At 44.5% G+C, this 16942-nt stretch overlaps 1 protein-coding gene across 3 annotated transcripts in view; it reads right to left on the bottom strand.

Moving 5' to 3' along the window:
- LOC142020043 (SLAIN motif-containing protein-like) overlaps positions 1-16942 on the bottom strand; it is an 86336-nt gene that overhangs the window by 39937 nt on the left and 29457 nt on the right. For all 3 annotated transcript variants that reach the window (XM_075007612.1, XM_075007613.1, XM_075007614.1), the window contains exon 3: positions 15291-15427. In XM_075007612.1, coding sequence (XP_074863713.1) covers positions 15291-15427 — 137 coding nt within the window. The remainder of the gene's footprint in view (positions 1-15290; positions 15428-16942) is intronic.

The following is a 16942-nucleotide window of genomic DNA, read 5'->3' as shown; positions in this document are numbered from 1 at the left end:
AGAGAGGTGGTGGATTCTCCATCCCTTGAGGTTTTCATGTCCTGGCTGGGATGACTTAGTTGGGGTTGATCCTGCTTGAAGCAGGGGGCTGGACTAGATGACCTCCTGAGGTCCCTTCCAGCCCTGTGATTCTGTGATTCTGTGATTAACTGACAACATCAATTAAAGATACTTTAGAGCTCCTACAAGTTTTACATAATTGTAGGGGGTGTGTAGAGACTCACAGAATACGCACAGTACCAGCAGCAATGCAAACTCTTCTATCCAATCACTGAAGAAGAGGAGACAATTCAAGGCTTCACAATCATCAGTGCTCTTACATGTGGCACCCTTTTTACAATTTTAATGGAAAGATAATAGTGGTAGGTTTATGACATTGACAATTATTCACAAAAACTGCACCAAGACCCCCCATTTTCTCATGTCACTGAACAGTTACCAGTGAAAAATGGTTGAGATGTGGGCTACACTACAAACCTATATTGATATAACTGCATTGCTCAAGGGTGTGAAAAACCCACACTAAGCAAATTATTTATACTGCTCTAATCACTAGGTAGACAGCACTCTGTTGGAAGAAGAGCTTTTCTTGCAGACACAGCTACCACCTCTCAAAGAGGTTATTAACTACACTAACCAGACAGCTTTCCCCTATCAACTTAAGTGTGTCTTCATTAAAGTCCTATAGCAGTGCACCCACCTGCATGGATGCAGTGTTTTTAGTGTAAACTTGCCCAGAGTCACTACAAGATCTTAATTCCTGATTTGGACAGACCTTTTGAGCAAGCTCCATATTAAACAGACTAATAAGTAATTTAGCTTCTTCAAACACACAGCAACTATAAAACAGATCCATTCCTAGAAAATGGGGGGGGGGGGGGGGAAAAATCAACCTACAGAATTGAAACAGTCAAAAGAAAGAACACTGTCCCAAGTAATTCAGGTCTTCTAAAAAACAGTGTTCTAATAAGTCTAAAGAATCCTTATCTCAAGAGCATGAATGCAGGTAGTTTGACAGATGCATGTAAGACAGATTTTTAAAATATTCATGTGACTTCAAGTTTCAAGACAGATTGTGTTAAACATGCAATTTATTTTAACATGCAAATCAGGATGTACTAATTCTGCATAAAGATTAAGCAAGAGGCATTTCTTTTAATGAGAAATCTAAGACAGAGCATTGCTCCAACAGCAAACTAAACATGGATTAGCTCTATGAAAGTGCAAGTACAAATTTCATTCAAAGCAGATTCTGATTGAAAGTGTTCAGCAGAAACACTTGTCGCTTAATCATAATTTCACACAAATTAGAAGTTATCTCAAATTCCCATGAGGACAGATATTGTAGTGAGACAGGTTGGCTCCCCTCTGACTCAGAAGAGGCTGCCCTAATGATTAGATCAATCTTACCCCAGCCTCAGAAAGCAAAGGGGTGGGTCCAGAAACATAAGGGCTGGAGCAGAGAGCTTAGTTGGGCCTCAGCCACTGGAGGAGCCAGAGACCTGCCCTAGGCTCCCAAAGCAGGAGGCTACTACACACCTGCAGGAAGTTGGGGACTGACTATAACTGCCAGGACCACCAAATCCCCCAGACTCAGAGGAACCATAAGCCCTGCCAGAGGCACCATTTCCTGAAGACCTGCTACCAAGCCAAGTATGCCCAGAGGGGAAGTGGCCCAGGGAGAGCCAATCCTGGTGTGGCTGAAGCAAGGCCAGCAAATGAATCAATGTGTTGCAGCCAGGATCCCTGCTAACCAGGGGCAGCCTGGTCTGCCAGTGTTAGGGCCTTGGGATGGGACATAGTGAAGCAGATGGGCCTGTTGCCAGGTCAGGGAGGGAGCAGCGTTCTCTCTGTTTGTGGACAAAAGAACTGTGCTTGTTGGCTCTCTGTCAGAGCTAGGAGACCCAACAATTCCCTGACTTTTTTTTGCTGCCCCACCCTTATCTAGGGCCTTGGCACATTGACTGTTGGTTTGGCTAGAGCATGGGTGTCCAACCTTTTGGCTTGCCTGGGCCACATTGAGTGAAGAGGAATTGTCTTGGGCTACATATAATATAGTTAATGTATATAAATCACATAATAATGTTAAAAGTTTACGATCTTGTGGGGCCACATTACTAGCTGTAATACCTGGGCTAGAGCTTTGGCCAAAGCACCTGAACTGCTTGCTGCCCCATCTGAACTAGGCCTGGGCATGCTGTTTTCTTGGCCTAAGCACAGGCCTGAGCCCCAGAATCATTGTTTCCCTACACTGAATGAAGAACCTGTTCTATCAGTTTGTGGCAAAACAGTTAGCCTGCCTCTAATCCTGGGCAGAATCAGGAACCCATCCAATTTGCTATATATAATATATTTTCCTGTTGGGGGGGGTGTTGTTTTCTTCTAATTTAAAAGTAACAATTGCTATTCCAACAAGACAAGTAAAAACTTCCATCAGATCTTACTATTCCATATTTATGTTGGTACTCAATTATTTCACCACTTCTCTGAAAAGGAGAATTGCAAAGTGTTCAGCATTTGAGAAAAATTCATATAATTTTCAAAGCACCTAAGTTGCTTACAAGTTTACATAAGTTCTTCAGGCACTTCTGACATTTTTACCCAATATCAACCAAAGGTTTTTGTATGATTAACTTTTTTTTGTTTTATACTGAGCTATTTAAGGAGTAATGCTTCTTCCATTTGAATCTAAACAGCTGTTTCATATTTTTGTAATCTATATTATATATTACACACACACACACACACACACACACACACCCAGGACAGGAGGAGGCTCCTTCCATGGTGAAATTATTACTTCAAAAGATTCGCAATGGCTTCATGCATAGCTGAGGCTAGCAATAAAAAACAAATTTAAGTTACATCCATTTAATTATCCTTTCCCCTCACCTCCCAAGATATATTTCTGCTCCTCCCACAAAATGTCAGCAACAACCCTTGCATAATTTTCAAAGTTCCACTCTGCATTATTGACATGCCATACCTGAGCTGCCACATGTTAGTAGTGGTTTGTTAGTTGATTTGAGGTGCCCGGGAGAGTTTAATGCATTGCTAGAGGAGCTTTTCTCTGTATTCAAGTTATGTGCACTTGGTGATGCCAATGGACTGCAATACAGGTTTTTCCACCTACTGGCTAGAAGGAAAATACAAGAAAGCCACATATATTACCAAATTAGCTTTGAAAATGAATGAGGTGTGGTGGTGGGGTGGGGAAAAAAGGCAGTAATCAAACAAGAACAAGCATTACAATCAACATTTAGAATCACATTATTTTAAGTGAAAAGCCACATTAATATTTCTTCAAGTCTGCCACTTACTCCCAGCCTATCACTGTTTAGTATCCAAAGAGCAGCTTCTTCACCAAGTCTGAGATTTTTCAATGATGAATGACTTGAGTTGAGGGAGAGCGGGGGAAACAATCTCAGCTTTTCTCTTAAAAAAAAAAAAAAAGACTAACATTTTGAAGTAGAATAATGAAAATGTAATTCACAATTTAACTGATGCTGAAAATAACATCACTGGTCTTTACACTGAGACATGCATATTCCTTTGGATTTTTACTCTTAAAAAGTTGACAAAGTATTAAGCTACTTTGATATAAATTTGGCTCAAATCTTCAAAGATATCTGACACATCTGATGTGCAAAACCCTAATCTCAGTTACAGTAAACAAAAGCCTGAAGATTAAAAACAGACATATGATACTATATTCAAAAAAGTTGAGGGAGTGTGGGGCGGTGGGAGGGAGAGCAATACAAAGCCTGATCAGAGAAAAGCTCAATAACAGAGAAAACTTTAATGGATAAATTTGAATGAGAAAGTAAATGGTTAATAGAACAAGAACACCTTCAGCCATCCTTTTGGTCACAGAAAGTTCACCAAAACAGATTGAGCTTTTACATAAACCTGGCTTTACAACCTACTTTCAGCTATCATAGATTATTCCATTCTAAGGCCTGACTCAAAATGCATCTTGCTGAACAGAGTCAACATATAAATAAAAATACATCTTCCTATCAAGGGCACAATATGTTACAATATTCACACAAAACAGAATGCTGTCCATTCAAAAGCTAAGCAGACAGTAATGGAGGATTTAAACAAGCTTTATTTCTTTCCCCAGTAGCTATGACCATCAACTGACATTGATTTCCCAATAATTCAATAGACAGCACCATGTTCTGCCAAACATAAGACTGGGGTTTAAGAGGGAGGTATCAGAGATGATGTAGTATGGATCACTACCTTCGTGCCCCTAACAAATGGTCACTGGAAGATGTTGCTGTGGGAGCTATGCATCTTTTTGACCAAAGCAATCATACCAGCTACTATGCAAGAGGAGTAGGGAAAAAAAAACAGATCATACTCGCTGTCTTGTGTGTATTAGAATCAATACAAAAGTGACTCAATTAATTTAGGATTATCAATATTATTTAATGGTTCCAGGACAAAGGAGAAAAAAGCTCAGAGAAACAATGGATGAGGACTGTACCAGCATATTCATTTATATTTGAAATGTCAATATTAGCTGGGAAATAGTAGGGGTGTAAATATTTTAAAAGATAAGCATTTAAACCACAGGTTGCCAAACTGGGGGGCATGAATAAACTCCTGACAGGGTGCGAGGCAACCTAGCCCCACACCCACTGTCAATCCTCCCTACTCAAAGAGCCTGCGCTGGTGTTACCTCCTGCAAAAATAGATGTCGCACCATGGCATGGTGGGGGGGAAATCCTGAGACAACAGCTCTGGCACGCAGCTGCAGGAAGTGTGTGAGGCGCTTCCCCTCCCCAAACAGCCAGCACATTTCCTGAAAAGCTGGGTCTGTTGCCTGCCAGCGACTCCCTTCCATCTGCTGCCTTCCTGCATGGGGGGGTAGGAGGAGCCTCAGGTCCACACCAACTGCTCCTTGCTCCCCACGGCAGCCATGTGCTGACTGAGCAGTTGGAGCTGGCATGGACCCAGGACTCCCTCTCCCCCCCAAGACCCCCATGCAGAAAGCAGAAGAAAGTTGCCAGGAGGCAACAGATGGCTTTTCAGGAAATGTGCCAAATGTTTGGGGAGGGGGAAGCAGTGCAGGTGCTTCCTGAGACCTCAGACCTGATGCACAGCTGCGGGATCCCAAGGTACCAGCTGAGCTCTCCCCCACCTTGCCCAGACCCCCACGAGTACCCTCCTCAGGGCCCCACCAGCACCTTGTTCCTGCCTCCTACCTCCTGGCCAGACACCTACCCCCACGCCAGACACATACCCCCCAGCTTGCTTCTGTACCCTATTTTCCACCCAGATTCTGGATCCCATTCTTATCCCACTCACTGCCAGCCCTGTCCCACATACTGGATCCCTCATTTTGGCCCCACCTCAGAGTGTAGAGGTGCCCACAAATTCCAGTAACCCTGGAACCTCAGAAGAATTAATCTGGCCTAGGCCTTGAAGCTCAGTCCTACCTAACCTCCCTGAATGGGGCTGGGGTACCAGGGGAGGACATGTATCAACTGCGGTCACCTAAGTGGGATTTGGAGGGTTTTGTTTTTTGTATCTTCACTTGTGTGGTCCCTGACTCTTTTTTTTTTTTTTTGGAGAGGTCAGTGACCCCAACCCGAGGCGTTACGCAGGCATTGTCGAGGATTATCCGGCCCTCTGACTACTATTCCATGCTTCTCATCCATGTGGGCACTAATGATGCTGCGAGGTGTGACGCTGAGCCGGTCAAGAGTGACTTCAGGGCTCTGGGGGCACGGGTCAGGGGGCTTGGGGTGCAGGTGGTATTCTCTTCAATCCTGCCTGTCAGAGGTAGGGGCCCAGGCAGAGACAGGTGTATCCTAGAGGTGAATGCTTGGTTGCGTAGATGGTGTCACCAGGAAGGCTTTGGTTTCTTTGACCACGGGATCCTCTTCCGGGATGGACTCCTAGGCAGAGATGGCGTTCACCTTCCGAGGAGGTGGAAGACCATATTCGGACACAGGCTGGCTAACCTAGTGAGGAGGGCTTTAAACTAGGTTCGACGGGGGCAGGGGAGCAAAGCCCGCAGGTAAGTGAACAGCATGAATACATGGGAGATGAATTTGAAATGGGAGGGAGTATGGGCTACACTGGGAGAGTAAAAAGAGGGCCAGGGCAAAACTGGGAGGCAAGACCAAATCAATGTCTGAGATGCCTATATACAAATGCAAGAAGTATGGGAAATAAGCAAGAAGAATTGGAAGTACTAATAAATGAATATAACTATGATATCGTTGGCATCACAGAAACTTGGTGGGATAATACTCATGATTGGAATGTTGGTATTGAAGGGTACAGCCTGCTTAGGAAGGACAGACAGGGAAAGAAGGGAGGAGGTGTTGCCTTGTATATTAAAAATGTACACACTTGGACAGAGGTGGAGATGGACGTAGGAGATGGACGGGTTTAAAGTCTCTGGGTTAGACTCAGAGGAGTAAAAAACAAGGATGAGGTCCTACTAGGAGTCTACTACAGGCCCCCTAGCCAGGTGGAAGAGGTGGATGAGGCTTTCTTTAAACAGCTAACAAAATCATCCAGGGCCCAGAATTTGGTGGTGATGGGGGACTTCAACTATCCAGGTATATGTTGGGAAACTAATACAGCAGGGGACAGACTGTCCAATAAATTCTTGGATTGCATTGCAGACAACTTTTTATTACAAAAGGTTGAAAAAGCTACCAGAGGGGAAGCTGTTCTAGATTTAATTTTAACAAATAGGGAGGAAATTATTGAGAATTTGAAAGTGGAAGGATGCTTGGGTGAAAGTGATCATGAAATCAGAGTTCACAATTCTAAGGAAGGGTAGAAGGGAAAACAGTACAATAGAGATAATGGATTTCAGGAAGGCAGATTTTGGTAAACTCAGGCAGCTGGTAGGTAAGGTCCCATGGGAAGCTAAACTGAGGGGAAAAACGGCTGAGGAGAGTTGGCAGTTTTTCAAAGGGACATTATTAAGGGCCCAAAAGCAAGCTATCCCGCTGTGTAGAAAAGATAGAAAACATGGCAAAAGACTGCCTTGGCTTAACCAGGAGATCTTGCATGATCTCAAAATAAAAAAGGAATCGTATAAGAAATGGAAACTAGGACAAATTACAAAGGACGAATATAGGCAAACAACACGAGCATGCAGGAGCAAGATTAGAAAGGCTAAGGCACAAAATGAGCTCAAAACTAGCTACAAGCATAAAGGGAAACAAGAAGGCTTTTTACAAATACATTGGTAACATAGAGGAAGACTAAGAAGAGGGTAGGGCCATTGGTCAGTGAGGAGGGAGGAACAGTAACAGGGAATTTGGAAATGGCAGAGATGTTTAATGATTTCTTTGTTTCGGTCTTCACTGAGAAATCTGAAGGAATGCCTGACAGAGAATGCTAGTGAAAAAGGGGTAGGTTTAGAAGTTGAAATAAGAATAGAACAAATTAAAATTTACTTAGAGAAATTAGATGCCTGCAAATCACCAGGGCCTGATGAAATGCATCCTAGAATCCTCAAGGAGCTGATAGAAGAGGTATCTGAGCCTTTAGCAATCATTTCTGGTAAATCATGGGAGACGGGAGAGATTCCAGAAGACTGGAAAAGGGCAAATATAGTACCCATTTATAAAAAGGGGAACAAGGATAACCCAGGAAACTACAGGCCAGTCATCTTAAATTCTGTGCCAGGAAAGATAATGGAGCAGGTAATTAAAGAAATCATCTGCGAGCAGTTGGAAGGTGGTAAGGTGATAGGGAACAGCCAGCATGGTTTTGTTAAAAACAGATCATGTCAAACCAATCTAATAGCTTTCTTCGATAGAATAATGAGTCTTGTGGATAAGGGAGAAGCGGTGGATGTGGTATACCTAGACTTCAGTAAAGCATTTGACACTGTCTCACATAATATACTTATCAATAAACTATGCAAATACAACTTAGATGGGGCTACTATAAGGTGGGTGAACAACTGGCTGGATAACCGTACGCAGAGAGTAGTTATTAATGGTTTTCAATCCTGCTGGAAAAGTATAACTAGTGGGGTTCCGCAGGGGTCTGTTTTAGGACTGGTTCTGTTCAATATCTTCATTAACGATTTAGATATTGATATAGAAAGTACACTTAAGTTTGCAGATGATACCAAGCTGGGAGGGGTTGCAACTTCTTTGGAGGATAGGGTCATAATTCAAAAGGATCTGGATAAATTGGAGAAATGGGCTGAGGTAAACAGGATGAAGTTTAAGAAGGACAAATGCAAAGTGCTCTACTTAGGAAGGAACAATCAGTGTCACACATACAGAATGGGAAAGGACTGCCTAGGAATGACTACAGCAGAAAGGGATCTAGGGGTTATAGTGGACCACAAGCTAAATATGAGTCAATAGTGTGATGCTGTTGCAAAAAAAGCAAACATGATTCTAGGATGCATTAACAGGTGTGTTGTGAACAAGACACGAGAAGTCATTCTCCCGCTCTACTCTGCGCTGGTTAGGCCTCAGCTGGAGTATTGTGTCCAGTTCTGGGCACCGCAGTTCAGGAAGGATGTGGAGAAATTGGAGAGGGTCCAGAGGAGAGCAACGAGAATGATCAAAGGTCTAGAGAACATGACCTATGAAGAAAGGCTGAAAGAACTGGGCTTGTTTAGTTTGGAAAAGAGAAGGTTGAGGGGGGACATGATAGCAGTTTTCAGGTATCTAAAACGGTTTCATAAGGCAGAGGGAGGCAACTTGTTCTTCCTTACCTCTGAGGATAGAACAAGAAGCAATGGACTGAAATTGCAGCAGGGGAGGTTGAGGTTGGACATTAGGAAAAAGTTCCTAACTGTCAGGGTGATCAAACACTGGAATGAATTGCCAAGGGAGGTGGTAGAATCTCCATCCCTGGAGATATTTAAGAAGAGGTTAGATAGATGGCTTTCAGGGATGGTCTAGAAAGTGCTTGGTCCTGCCATGAGGTCAGGGGGCTGGACTCGATAGCCTCTCGAGGTCCCTTCCAGTCCTACTCTTCTATGATTCTATGAACCCAAAACACGTTTCCTGCCCCTGCCATAAATAAAGACTGCTGAAACATTTCTGTTGGACATAGTTTATTTAAAAATGAAGCCTGGCCAACAATTGGGCCAAGCCCCCATCAGGACACAGCATCATAACACCCCTGTAACCCCACACACACTTCAATCCTGAGCCCATCATATACCAGAACCGCCCCCCGCCCCGAGCTCCTCACGTGCCCAGTCTTCTGCTACAGCACTTTGCACAACCCACAGACCGCAAATCTATGTCCTGAGCCCATCATACACCCAGCCTGAACTCCTGCACCCTCATATCCACAAGCCTGTAGTTTGCTCAGCACTACAACACTTCACTTGACCCTAACACTCTCCAGCCTGGAGTCTCCTCCCTGAGCCAGCTTCTTCCTACACCCAAGAGCTTGCACCTTTCACCCCTTCCCAAATCCCACCCCAGAGCCTGACAATATATCTCAATGCCGTGAGAGTGAGTAAGGGCTGGGGACAGCAAATGATGGAGAGGAGGGAAACAGAGAAGGTGGGGCCTCAAGAAAGGGGTGGGGTATTGGGACTTGCCCTGACTTTTAAAAAATGATCTTGGGTGTAAAAAGATTGGAGACTACTGCCATAAAACTTTTTTAAATTTCAAATTTGGTGTCACAAAATGTGTTTTCAGGGTTTGTTTTTTTTTTTTTTGGCCTTTCAACGTGTAGGGGTATGAATTGAAATTTTTGTTAATATGGGGGGGTTGGATGATGGTAAAGAAGAGATGAGGGGGCATGAGGGTTTCTCAAAAATCAAAAAGGGGTTGTGATGCTGAAAAATTTGGAACCACTGATTTAAACTACTAAAACTATATCGTCTAACCAGTTAACCAAATTAAAGGGAAAGGAGTACTTATTTGTCCCAATGCAGCCTCTGTAGACACTCCATGCCACCTCTGTAGCTGCTTCCCTTCACAGACCAAGGTGCTATCTGCCTTTGCTGCCAAGCTCCTTGAAGTGGCACAAGGGAGGTGGGGACCACTTAACCTCCTAACGAGGTCTGGCTTTTATGTCCCACCAGCGTAAGTGTGCTTCCCCCACCTAGCTGGTTGTCCTTTCCAAAGACCCTGGTGCCATTTGGGCTGGCCAGCCCAGAAAATGGGGCCATGGGCAGGGGAACTGGTTCCAGAGCTGCATGCAGGCAACTAACTGTTAGGTTCAATTGTCAGTAAGACTAATACTTAAAAGTTAACTTCCCTAGGAAAGGAACTAGTACAAATATATCAATGTTACCATAAAGTCAGCTGTACATCTATTCTTTCAAAACTCTTTTGAAAAGGATATTCACAATGCTGTGACCACAGAAAAAGAATGTTCCATAATATTCTGGGCTTCAGTTCCTTCCTGAGCTAATTAACTGTAAACTGCCAGTTAAAGCACTGAAGTGGAAACCTTTGCTAAAATACTGTAGATGAAATGGTCACCTTGGAATATATTTGGGTAATGTTAAAATTTTATTCTTTTTTCCTAGAAGCTAGATGTACCACAACTTGCAAAGACTGAAGATAGCACTAATCATGACTAGAAATAGTGCACAGGAGAATCACTATACTAGGAGAAAGATTAACAGAATTACGGCTAAACCTCTACAGTCCAGCACCCTTGGGACCCGACCATTGCCAAATGAAAGAACTTGCTGGACTACGGGATGCTCATATTGTCTGGCTGCATTACCAATACTTCCACTGCTTATTGGGCTCTTACTAACATCCAGGGGTAAACTACAGCTAACTAACAGCATAGAGAACTGAGAGCCAGAACTGGTGGCTATAAGCAAACTTTATGGGACCATGAGAAACTTGGCTGCACTTGTGATATGTGGTTGCCCAGATAATTAAAATCATACTGGATTACGGATGTTGCAGGATAAAGGAGTGCTGAATTACAGGGGTTCCGCCTGCACTAAACTTTTTTTCCCCCACCTGCAGGGAGAGAAGCTACAGACGAGTTTTGTTTTCAAAAAGTTATTTACTCTGGTTATGTATTTTTAATACCAACATTTAAAGTTATGTATTCAATATAAAAAAGAATCAAATTTAGTTTTGCAAATCCAATAGCATAGATCAAAATTAGCAAGATTATCTCCTTTGCACTAGACCAGAAGCACCTGCATTCGTGTTAATCCATTTTTGTCCTAGCAAAATGAATGCAGAATGTTCTAATTATCCGAGTCAAAGCTAAATTTGCATGAGGCATTGCTTTTAATCTGCATCCAATTTGCAGAGTCATATCTCAATTCCAATTCCATTACCTGGTTTACAGGTGTCATACCTGAGAAAGCACATAAGATGAACATATTTTGGAAGTGCTCCTGGAGATAGAGAGAGAGATATTTTCTCTCTCTCTCTCTCTGTGTGTGTGTGTATGTATGTGTGTATATATATATATGAGTCTGTCAGTGCAATGTAAGTTTGGTATGCAGCTTCCTCTTAACCTAACAAACCAAAAAAATCAAGATTTGCTTGTGCCTGGGAAGTGGGAAATGCTGGGAAATCCAGGGTTTCCCAAAACATGGATAGGGAGGGGGCAACAGGAGGAGAGGTGCAAAAGGGAGGGGTACAGGATGTGGTACTGAGAGTGGCCATGGGGGCAGCTGTAGCACCAAGAGCAGGGATGGCTAATCCACAGCTCTTTGATCAAAGAAATGTGGCTCCTGCTCAGAACTGGGTTGATATTTCACTTGTCCTGGAAATGGACATACAACCCCACGCAGTAGGAATAGCAGCAGCAGATGTAAGTGGCTTTAGGACCCTGAGGACACCCTCAGCCTGCCAAGGTGCTACTAGACTTGACCATGTAACAAAGAGGAAGCCGTGTCTGTTCTGGTCTGGCTATGGTCTGAAGAAGTGGGTCTGTCCCACGAAAGCTCACCTAATAAACCATTTGCTAGTCTTTAAAGTGCTACTTGACTGCTTTTTGTTTTGATAGACTTGACCATGTTCTTAACAAGGTGATATGCTCTGCCTTTCACCTTTGCCTTTGCCTCCATCTGAGCAGACAGTGCCTCTGCCTTCCTCTGCCCAGCAGCCATGTGGTAAAGCCCATGAAGGCTGCGAGAATGACTTGGTGATTCCTGCCATCAGAAGGGGCAACAGTTTTTTATTCTTGTTGTGTCTGAGTTGCAGGGATGGACAGTGGCACTCCAGGGACAGGGCTGGGAGTGAGAGGGAAGATTTCGTCTGGGATTACAGAAGGAATGTTTGAGATGTGGGAATGGAGGATTAACAGGGGATTGGGAGATGACAGATAGCTAGGGAGTGGAAATACTGGGAGAATAGCATTAGTAGGAGATTACAGAAAGGGCATATGAGGGAACTGTGATATTGGGGGATTACTAGGAAATTAGAAGAGGGATGTTATTCAGGGATTGAGTGAGTGGATGCTGGTTGGGATAGTAGAGAGATGACCAAAGAGTGTGACGCTCACAAAGCAGGGGTTGGGGAGAATCAGACTTGTGTTGCGGACAGTGCTGGGCACAGACACACTGAATGGCAGGTCCAGCCTGGGGACTCTCAAATCTCTCCCCCTGCCGTTGATCCTTGCCATAGGGACATGGGGGCTTAAGCAGCTGTGGGATGCACTCCTGCAGAGGGGTTGGGGCCCCAGGCTGGGCTGCAGATGGGGATCCAAGTCCCTGCTTCTCCCTTGCCTTGGGGGGCTGTGGAGGTACTGGGACTGTTAATGCGGGGGAGGGGGGAAATCGATCTCTGCTTCCCCTTAGCTATGGGGATGAGACTGGGAGAGGCAGAGTGGAAGGAAGTTCTGCTGTTTTCCAGTGTGCTCCAAAGCTGCTAGCCCCCATCTGGTTCCTGCTACCCGGAGATGACTGTGCTGGAACTCAGGACTGTCTGGACTGGAGAGGCATTGGTTGGTTCACCTGCCTGGGGTGCAGCAATTATTGCTTCTTCCTTGTCCCTTGCTTCCTACGCTGCTGGTGCAGGAGCAGCAGCACGGAGGCTGTGGGAGGGGGAGCAATGCTGCACAGGTCTGTGGTGTTCCTAGCAGGGCCCCTCTTGACAGGACTTGTGGTCAGAAGGACCAAGTGTGCTCCAGGGAGAGGCAGGTAGGTACAGTAGAGCCCACGGGGGAGGCAATTCCAGCTGGTGAACAGGCTGAAGGGTTCCTCTCCAGGTTCATGTCCAGTAATGTTATTTTTATCTCTATATGTTGTATACTATATCTAAAAATAAATATAATATGTGGCTCTTTCTACTCTTTTTACGATGGAAAGGGACCTAGGGGTTATGGTGGATGAAAGGCTGGATATGAGTAAACAGTGTGCCCTTGTAGCCAAGAAAGCTAACGGTATACTGGGATGCATTAGGAGGAGCATTTCGAGCAGATCTAGAGAAGTAGTTATTCCTCTTTATTCGGCACTGGTGAGGCCACATCTGGAATATTGTGTCCAGTTTTGGGCCCCACAGTATAAAAAGGATGTGGATTTGCTGGAGCAGGTTCAGCCAAGGGCAACCAAAATGATTAAGGGTCTGGAGCACAAGACCTGTGAGGACACGCTGAGGGATTTGGGCTTGTTTAGTTTACAGAAGAGAAGACTTAGAGGTGACTTAATAGCAGCCTTCAACTTCCTGAAGGGGAGCTCTAAAGAGGAGGGTGAGAAACTGTTCTCAGTGGTGTCAGATGGCAGAACAAGGAGTAATGGTCAGAAGCTGAAGAGGGAAAGGTGTAGGTTAGATATTAGGAAAAACTACTTCACCAGTCGGGTGGTGAAGCATTGGAATGCGTTGCCTAGAGAGGTGGTGGATTCTCCATCCCTTGAGGTTTTTAAGTCCCGGCTGGACAAGGTCCTGGCTGGGATGACTTAGTAGGGGTTGATCCTCTTGAAGCAGGGGGCTGAACTAGATGACCTCCTGAGGTCCCTTCCAACCCTATGGCTCTGTGATTCTGTGATACTCTGTGCACAGCTAGTTTGTCTCTTGGTCTCTAACTGCTTGGCTACCCCTGACCAAGAGAGAGGTCAGCAGGACTGGGGCTCTGCCATCTTGCCTGCAACAAAGACCAGTTAAGTAGCTCTCCTGAACCCAAACTCAGAGCCCAACCCACTGTGGAGAGCCTGGGACCTGTGGGGGAGGAGCACCCCCAAGACAGCCTCCAGCACATGGCGCAGGCAGCCCTGGAGCCTGGCCCTCCCCAGACAGCCTACAGACGATAAGAGCAGCTGAGAGCATCACCCCTTGAAGTCTAGCCCCCCTCAGACAGCCTACACACTGTGGAGGTTGCTGGAGGGGTACAGCCCCCCGGAACCTGGACCCCACAGCCTGCAGACAATAGACACAGCTGTGTCCTGTCAAAGCCTGGCCCCTCCCCAGACAATCTGCAGGCCACGGAGGAGGTGTTAAGAGGGTGAGGCTGCCCCAGAGCCTGTCCCCACACCCAGACTGCCTGCAGGCCACAGGAAGAGTGCCCCTCTCCCACAAGCTTCCTTCAGGAGCTCCCCCCCTCCCCCCAGCATACAGGCTGAAAGGTGCCACTGGAGGCTGCTCCCCAACCCCAACAGCTTGTAGTTTGCAGGGGATACTTGGGATGGGGAACAGTCCCTAGAGCACTCCATCTAAGAGGCTGCAGGATGCGGGGGTCACTGAAGTGTATCCCCTCTCCCCAGGCTGCAGGGCTGCCGGACGTGGGGGCGGAGTATTAGCTGGAGGCCAGGGCCTACCTGCAGAGCCCAAGCCCCTCCACTGAAAAAGCACAGAGCCCCAGATCGCTCCCTCCCAGGAGGAGTCACTGGACAGGGAGCACAGCCCTGGACTCCTCATTAGGAGCCACTGACCGAGGAACATTGCTCTGGCCCCCTGCGAGGAGCTGACTGACACTGCAGCAGCACCACCCTTACCACCACAGGTGGCTTAGGTAACTCCTCCCAGCCCCCTATCCAGACACCTCTGCCTTAACTTCTGCACCCCCATTGTATGCCTGGAGCCCCAACCACCAGCTTGAGTCCCTGCTAATCTTCTGCCCTAAGCCACCCAATTCCTGCCCCTCCTCACACCTGAACCTCATTCCAGCCCTCATTTTCCTTCATTTTTAAAAAAGATCATTAAAAAATGCACTTTTCATTTATTTTCAAAAAATTACTTCGTTAAAGAGTTGATTAATGCCACATACAACTGCTAGTATATAAAAAAATATTTGAATGTGCTCTTTAAGCCTGCACATTACATTTCTAGTTCTACTATCACCTTCAACGATAAAGCAAGTTATATGGATTTTTAGGTATTAAATATTATATTTAGTATAAATACCTTGGTCAAGTCTATTTATAAGGGTTCGGCAGGCTACTTCTGTCTCCGCACTTGGGTTATCCAATACCCGTCGACACCATTTTAAAGGAGATTCTATTTTCTGATCTGTACTGGTTTTTCTTGGTGAGACATACAGCCTTAAACAAAGGAATTGAAAAATTATATTGAGTGAATGTTAATTCAGATCCTCCTTTTATATTTAATAGAATGTTCTCCTGAAATACTTAAAACAATATACATAAGACATTGGAAAGAAGAGGAAGAAAGCCATCCACACAAGATTAATGTATTAAAGCCTAAGTTGTCCTATGAGGCTTAAACAGACGCACATTTAAGGATACAATAATTTAGTCTGTTTCAGGGGAGAGCCATTCAAATACTACGTAGTGCCTGCATACAGTAATCTGAAATCTCTAATAGTGTTATTTACATTCTGGTAGTACTCACTCCAATTCTAGTTTAAAACAGGCATTTTTTAGGTTCAAATACCATTTCTTCTCCTCCATAACTTTCCCCACTGAATTAATTGGTTAGGAAGAATCTGAAAGTTAAGGTTTTGATGCATCTTTCTAATCTGCCATTACAGAAAGTGGACTGAATTTGACAAGTGACACTACACTTCTAGCAAACATTGAGTATCACAAGCTCCAGAAAGCATTAAAATTCCAGGCTCTGGATTCAAATGTTATATTTATTGCACAAATAACTTCTGCAAAATTACATACATATGTCCTTTCTATATTAACAGTACATGTTTTGGTTAAAACATTTCAGCTTGAAGTCCACATTACCCAAATAGAGCAAGCAAAATCTAATATGCGGAGAAATTAGGGCCTCATCTGGTATGCACTCATTTAAACTCAGCATGTAAAAAAGGTTTACATTTGATCTGCAAGTAATTTCCTCCTTCTAAAGCCCATTATCTTTGCACCACCTCAACATCTCAAAAAAAAAAAAAATAATTTTTTTTTAAATTTACCAGTGCAGCAAGGTAACTTCCCCAACGCCTAAAAACTAGCCAATAGTAACAAGGTGAGCCATAGCTTTCTGTGATATAAACAAAGGAGGATTTGTTTATACAAAACTTTAATTACCAAGGTAAGAACTCTTAATATTGGTACATAGGACCAGAATGCTATTTCACTAACTTACATTGTATGAGGTTTCCTAAAACACCTAGGATTTGGTCCACTGTATGTACAAAATAGTGTGAAAATGCAAGATTAACACTAGTCAAAGCTGATTTTGTTTGAGACTTTAGTTACAATTGATCAAGGAGTAACTCTGCCATGTAGCCTCTAGGGGTTCCACAGCAGTTCCAAGCCTGGATAAAGGAGGAGGCTTCGTCAGATGAGTGACGATGCACTGATCGTGAAACAATAAGAATTAAATCTGATACCAGTATGAATAACTGCTAAAGATGCCGGCTCGGACATTGCCCTGGATAAACAAGGCCCCCAGCACAAATCGAGCGATCAGAGTTGGGTTGATAAGTTGGCTACTGAAAGAATATTACAGCTCACACACACACTATCAACTGGAACACTGATCATCCAAACACTAGGCGACTGGAAAGGTAGACCTACTTCAAAAAGAGACACTGATGTGATATACTTGGATTGGCAGAGATGCACTGGACGGTATTGGGAGAG

This window comes from Carettochelys insculpta, chromosome 13, assembly GCF_033958435.1.
Source record: "Carettochelys insculpta isolate YL-2023 chromosome 13, ASM3395843v1, whole genome shotgun sequence".
NCBI classification, from domain to species: Eukaryota; Metazoa; Chordata; order Testudines; family Carettochelyidae; genus Carettochelys; species Carettochelys insculpta.
Note: the sequence above shows the minus strand (reverse complement) of the source record. Positions and strands in the feature narration are given on the sequence as shown.